Here is a 7217-nt window from a genome sequence, read left to right on the forward strand (position 1 = left end):
GGCAAGAGTTTTCATATGTATAGTTCTTAAAATAACGAGAGCTAATGTCGCATTGCTCTGATTAGAAGAGCCAGTTGAACATTATTTTAATCCCTTCAATATTTATTTTCACACCACAGTTCTTGGGAAGCCCATATCTCAGGAGAGTGCAGTTCAGAGTTTCCATATTTGCAGATTTTGATTACTAATTTTTTTTTTACATTTGCTTATGAAACCGTTCTTGCTCCATCTATGGATGCAAGATGGAGGGTGTCAGATGACAGTTTGTAGGGGCCATTTGGTAGGGGTATGTTGTTAGGTATTGGACCGTAGTTCACCCTAACACTGGGTTTGGGATTAGAATTACGGTTTGGTCTAGCGGATGATGATGCACAAGGACTAGGCCTAGGCTTGGACTTGTACCCCGAAGTTACAGATCCCTGCTGGCCATGTGCCCTAACCAACTGTCTGAATTTAACCTACCAACCCTTTCCAGGCCAAGCATAAGCCTTACTGATTCTTGCAGGCATAAATTCTAATCCTAACTGCCTTTCCTCTTAGCTCCACCTTTAGACGTAGTCTTTGTGGTAAAGCTCTGACCTTAGGTATCCAACCGCTATTGACCTTAGCTCAAAGGTAGTGACCCTGCCACTGCTTGGGCCACAGGCCCTGCCTAGTGCTTGCCTAGATCTGTCTGGCAGCTCTTGCTGAGGGAAGCCCTAAACCTCACCAAATGTCACTTTCTGGACCCAGCTGATAACCCGAATCTAGCTCCTGCCACTGGCCTGAGTTCACCATGAGAGACTCGGGGCTGAAAACAGCCCTGACCACAGAATAAGCTGGGAATGCAAACGCTCTCCCTTGTTGCCTGTAGGAATCATTCAGAAATAGCGTGTGGAGAAAAAACGCCATATGTAGAAGTAAAGATGCCACATTATGGCTAATTGCTGTGGAGAATCTGCCCTCTGGGCTCTTCAGAGAACTAGCATGGTAATTTTTTTCATCTGTAGTCATTTTTTTCCTCCTCCCTAGCTATGCGGACACTTAGTGAAGACACCATCAGGCTCTTTCTCCAGCAGATAGCAGGTGCCATGAAAATGCTGCACAGCAAAGGCATCATCCATCGGGACCTGAAGCCACAGAATATCCTCCTTTCCTACGCGGGAGGCAGGAAATCAAATCCCAACAACATTCGCATAAAGATCGGTAAGACCCTGTTACAAACGTCACCCTAAGAGCTCTCGGGAGAGTTTGGTGACGGATAAGTGGCAAGACTCAATCTTTCTTTGGGGAACTATCTAGGGGGAGGAAAGAATTGCTGCACTTCTTAAAACGCCCTAATTTTTTTTCATCTTCTTCGCTTAGTTCCTCTGCTAGACATAACCATTAGTTGGCTCCAAGCAGTGGGAGCAAGAGCTTTCTGCTCTGCCAGGACACAGACTAACGCAAAAGAAATTGGGCAGGCCTTGCTCCGCTTCCAAGCTGAACAGTGCCTCCCGTGGTAAAAACGAACACCAGCCGGCCCTAATTGGCTTGTAATCTCCAGGCTTACCAAGAAATGAGCAGCCATTGTGACTCTTTGTCTTCAGCTTTTAATAGAATTGAGGTAAATGTTGCTGTCTTAAGGCCTGAATCTAGCTGCTCTCCTGGCTGGCCTCAGAGAGCGCAGTGGGAGTCAGGCGCACCTGAAAGCAGGCGTTTTCACAGTCCAAATTAGAGGCAGGCTTCTCAGCTGCATCTTGAAGAAATTCACTTTTTGCACATTAGGCCAGTGGCACGGATGGACCAGTAGTTGGGACAAATGCTCCAGAAATCTAGTTACAGAGCACACGTATCCCCTGTGGTCCCTCAGAAATGAGTGCTGGATGATATCACCCTCAACATGTGGACTTTTGATTATATTACAGTTCACAAGCTGAAGCTGACACCAACTAGATAAAACTGTTCCTTGCCTGAACCCTGTGCTGTGGAGAAAGTGTTAATGTTTTCATTCAGCTGAGAAATGAGGTCCAGTGGAAAAATTTGAAACACTGCTGCTCATTTGGCTGAAGTGGTTTTTGTGAAGTGCAGAGTTACCTGGAAGGTGGAAGTGACTGGGAGCCGCAGACGCAGGCAGGAGGGCTGCGGGCACGGCTGCTCTTCAGCATGATGTACCCTGCAACCCCTCCCTCCTGCTTCCCTGGGAAGTACGTGGTCTGGGGAATAGCTAGCCATACCAATTCGTTACTGACAGATGACAGTGTAAACAGCTGTGTCAATCTCCTAGCTTGAAATATCTGGTAACCTTGAGAGAACCTCTAAGTATCATATGATCAGATGCTGAGTAACCTGCAGAGGTAATTCATCTTGGTATTCCTTGTCCCCGGCTTTTCTAGCCACCAGGTGAACTATGGCTCAGCTTTCTGTCCTCGTGCTGGGGTTAGCACTGTTGAAACTCTTCTAAAGAAATTGAGGAAGGCTGTTTTCAGTAGGGCTGGTCTAGAAATGTGGGTGGTGGCGAGCAGTGGTTTCTCTTGGATGCCTGTTACATTGCAGCCTTTTCAATGGAGGGGAACTTGCAGTTACCCAACTTCAAAGTTGAGATAGCAGCCGATGAACTAGCTGGTGTGAACTGGCACGCTCTCGCTGAAGTCAAGACAGCTTTACCAGCTTCTAGCAGCTGAGTGCAGGCAAATGGGTACAGGAAGAAGTGACTGTTTTTCTCTGAAAAATGGATGGAAGTTTGTTCTTCCAAATGCTTCTTTTGTGGCTTGGTCTGTCTTTTTCTAGTGTCTGTAGTGTGCATTAATAACTAGCACAAGGACATTGCTGCTCTGGAAGAGGGCTATCAAAGTCTTGTTAAGATGGGGTACTTCACTTGCTGCAAAGGTTCATGGAAAGTGAAAAGAAAGCAGGGGGAATAAACTGGAGAAGGTGCAGGCTCTCTAGAACTGGTGTCTGATCCTGGCCTACCTCTGTTTCTCTTTGTAGCTGACTTTGGGTTTGCCCGATATCTGCAGAATAATATGATGGCAGCAACATTGTGTGGTTCACCAATGTACATGGTAAGTGTGTTTTGCCTACAGGTTTTTCTGTATTGTTCTCGCTCTGCCCCCCAGAAGCAAGGCTTTATTTTTTGCTAGTCTTTCCCCCAAAGGTGAAATTTTATTTACTTGTCAGAAACCAGCTATTACACAGGGAGACTTCATAAAGTTCTAGCTGCTGGTAATGTTGGACAATAGGTGCCTGTGTTGACATCTAACTTCCAGGTGAGCTGTGGATAAATAAAACTGAACAAAACCGAGTATTGATTGCTGTCTGCTCCCAGAAACGGCATCTTCCAGAGGGGACTAGGGCCTCTCCACTGAAGGCGTTGGGAAATGAAATCTATCTCCTCTGCTGTGAGCAAAGCAACAACAAAGGAGAGTGAGGGCTGGGGTGATATTTCACACATCTGGCTATGTTTGAGGTGTTGCTTCCTTGGAGAGGAACCTCAGTAAATCACTGCTTCAGCAGGCCCTTTTGAGACAGAGTGGTTCCACAAGCCTGCTGTCACCTCGGGCTTTGCAGTCATTCTTGCTAAGGCTGCAGCATCAGGAGCAAGGTCCCTGTTTAACAGCACTTTTGTAAAATCTCCAACTGTTTTTAGCTCTTTGGTCTTGCAAAATCCCGTCAGATCTGTGGACCTATGCAGGCAGAGATTTTGCCTTTCTGGCTAGCATACCCCTGAGTATGCTTTGCTGTGCAGCTCAGCAGATGGGTGTAAACAGAGCTCACCTGCTTCTGTTTGCAATTTATGTTTCGTGCATTCCCACTCCCTAACCTTTCCCCCCCCCACTAATTCTTTCACCAAACCAGCTGCTTCCAGGGTGACTTCTTAGCTTGTGAAACAGATGTGTTTTAAAAAAACAAACTGATCCCTTTCATCCCCCTTTGTACTTCCCACTCTGGGACCAGGATGTGAAGAGGTGATCTCTTGTTTGTACTCGTGGCAGCAGTCGAGATCTCGGTGTCGTATCAAGTCAGTGAAATTAAAAATGACAAAACCAGGCCAGAAATAAAAACGTCAAAGCCGGCCATGTAATAGTTCCTGGGGACATGGGTGTGTGAGCTCAAAGTAAAAAGATGATGTGGATCAATTTAGGTTGAAATTTTTACAAGTGCCCCGGGGCAGTAGGCACCTGATTTTGAACATGGTCTAATCCACTCTTAAGTTTTTTGTCTGTACTCTTTGAGCAGAATTAGGCTGGACTGTGCTGCACTGCACAGGGGTAGCGTGTTTGGTAGTCAGTTCCACAGTACTAACTCAAGCAAAAGAGACTTCCTCTCTCTCCCTTTTTTTGAAGCCTGATGTTTATTTGAACTGTGCTATATGCGAAGATGATGTAACTTTCTCCTGTGAGAGTTTCCTGAATTGTCTATTTTTTAGTGATATATTTTCTTTCGGAGTCTCTTGTAAAAGTAAATGAAAACACCCAGCTTATTTTTTGAAAGGGCTGGAGGAACCTAGTGATGACTTTTTTCTATTTTATTTTTTTTATTTTAAACAACTCTGGACATTACAAGGAATCTCAGAATGTTTCATATTGTTCTCTGTTTACTGATGGGTTTGAAGGAAGATGGGGAGGGAGGGTTTAATTGGGATTTAGGGGGTGTTTGAAGTCTGTCCCTGCTGCTATTGTGGATCTTATAGGGTAGCCCTGGGAACATCTGCTGGCAAGGCAGGCCCTTATTCCCTGCTTTAGCTCATAGCCCATTGCTGCTCTTTTCATTTTGCTCTTTTAAAAAAGAAAGGTATCTTAACCCACACCCATACCCTGATATGATCCATGTCACGTGAGACTTGAAACCTCCTTGTGCAGTTCTTGTCCCACTTTCTTGGCTTTGTTTGGTGTCATGCCTACTTCCCTTAGGGCAGACCGAGCTCCTGTCCACAACTTGTTTGCCGCCCTTTTTTTTTTTCCATTACATGTGGCCCTTACTTCTAACAGAGCTAGAAAATTGATCCTGTTCCATGCTGGCAGCACTGCAATGAAATCTGTTGTTACAAACATGTGGGATTAGCAAGCCTGCCCTTCTGTCCCTCTTCTTCTGCTGCCACTCCTAAGGCATGCTGCCTCCTGAGCCATGGGGCTTTGTGGATTTGCACCGTCTCCAGCTTCTGGAACAAGCCTGGGGGGGAGCAACCGAGGGCATGGTGTGAGATTAGAAACCAGAGTCTGAGGCACAGCAGGGCTCAAGCTGTTGGACTGAAATGCACAGATCTGCCTTTGGACCCAAACTGTGACCTTGGCAGCGGGCTCTGGAGCATAATTAATATGCTGCCATCTTAGGCTAAATGAGGAAAGTGCATAAGTGGTGCAGATCAGGATGGAGGCTGAAGCTTACCTGTGCAGTGTGAGCCTTTGCTTTTCTTGATCATTTGCCTGTTACTTGCTTTGGTTTAGGAGATCCATCTGTGCGATTTCAGCGAGGCTTCTTCTGAGCACAGGTGGATTCAGCAGAAAATAGTACGCTGAGAAGGGAAAGTAATGAGTTTGCCCAAAGTAGCCAAACAGCATAGGATTTTTTTTTTTTGTCTGCCTGAATGAAAGTCTCTGCTTTCCCCACTTAGGTAGGGAATTGCCCTTTCGAGGTAGTGTTACAGTCTTTTCAGGAGCAAATCTTTCACGGTTATTGGGGAATCTAGCTCAAGGGTTTTTAAAGCATAATAGTGACTTCTGTTTCTTTCTTGCAGCTGCTTAAAAAAAAAAAAGCTACATCTTTTATAAAACAGATTTCTGTTCTCTCCCCAAAAAGGCACCAGAAGTCATTATGTCTCAACACTACGATGCCAAAGCTGACCTCTGGAGTATAGGAACCATCATTTATCAGTGTCTGACAGGAAAGGCTCCTTTTCAGGTGAGTTGCTTAGATCTAATGTTTCTGACTCTCTTGCTTTTTTCTTTTTTTTCCTTTTAATCCGCTTACTCTGAGGCTTCTGTCATCTATAATATCAACTCCCATAGATCCAGCCTCACGGAGGTCTGGCTGTCCAACACCTTGACAATGTGGTGCTTTATATGTTGTAATGCTGGATGTGTTGCTAGAATATGACTCTCCTTCTCTGGGCTGTATCTCAGTGAAACGTATTTCCTGGTTATAAATCCTTAGGAAGGGTCATCTCTTCAGAAAACTATCATGAATCAGTTAAAGCAGTGGTTGTTTTTTTTTTCCAGGCCCACACTTAAAAAATCAGTTTCTATTTACAACTGTACTCAGTGTATAATTTATAATTATAATTCTGTTGGGTATAGAAGGACAATAAGGAAGATTGTAATTGCAAGTTAATGTTTGGGATTATTTGGTGGTAACTGGTGTATTGCAGCTAAATTGACTTTGTTTTTAGAGCAGTAAATAGGATCTTATCAGAAGAATCTTATCTGTCATCTCACAGCAATCCCTTTCAGTCTGAAATGTTTACATTCATCAAGTCCAAACCCCTCCAAATATAACACAGTCCAGTAAAACTCCACCCTGTAATTTATGCCATAACTTCTGGATAAGCTAGCGCGTATCTTTTGTGAAAGGTATTATCTAATTTTGAATTCTCAAATGATGGAGAATTCATCACAGCCTTACGCAAGTTGCTTCAGGATTACTTCACGTCTTTTTAAGCTTATATATAGCTGGAGTTCATCTAGACTCAGTGCATTTTTCTTGTTCCCAATCATTAGTGGGCCATACTGCGTATTACTCCTCTTCTTCCATGCTGAATGAGATCTGCAGACTCTCCCTTGCAACCACTATTTTAAAGTACTGTATTTGTCAGGTTTTTTTTCTTGCAGTCTTATGGTATAGCGGAAGAGATGCTTGAGTTGCTGATACTTCTTTGCTTCTGTAATGTGTGAGTTCTGTAGAGCTTGTCTCTAATCCGTAGAAAAAGACCAAACCTCAAATTTGCATACTGATGTGTCAGCTGATGCCAGCTCTTCAGCTTCTTAGATCAGTTAGGGCAAATGTGAACTGTGGCCCTATTTTCTCATGTCCTGACATCTCTTTATCCTGACTCCCTAACAAAAAAACAAAACCAAAAACAAACAACCCGAACAAAAAAAAGGTCAGGTTGGGGGGGAGGGAGGGGATCTATGCTTGTGCAACAAGGCAAATTTTATGAACAGCAGGACTTTCTGAGCTTCAGTTCCACAGCTCTCTAGAATTTCACACAAGACCTTGAATGTTTATGCAGTTAAATCATCAGGAAAGATAAAGTGAATTCT

General features: G+C 44.2%; 1 protein-coding gene across 1 annotated transcript in view; it reads left to right on the forward strand.

Moving 5' to 3' along the window:
- Window positions 1-7217, forward strand: part of ULK1 (unc-51 like autophagy activating kinase 1) — a 73675-nt gene that overhangs the window by 14097 nt on the left and 52361 nt on the right. The window contains exons 4-6 of the mRNA XM_009318661.1: window positions 1012-1185; window positions 2950-3023; window positions 5758-5859. Of these exons, the coding sequence (XP_009316936.1) occupies window positions 1012-1185; window positions 2950-3023; window positions 5758-5859 (350 nt within the window). The remainder of the gene's footprint in view (window positions 1-1011; window positions 1186-2949; window positions 3024-5757; window positions 5860-7217) is intronic.

The sequence above is a fragment of the Pygoscelis adeliae genome, unplaced genomic scaffold (genome assembly GCF_000699105.1).
Source record: "Pygoscelis adeliae isolate BGI_AS28 unplaced genomic scaffold, ASM69910v1 Scaffold410, whole genome shotgun sequence".
Lineage (NCBI taxonomy): Eukaryota > Metazoa > Chordata > Aves > Sphenisciformes > Spheniscidae > Pygoscelis > Pygoscelis adeliae.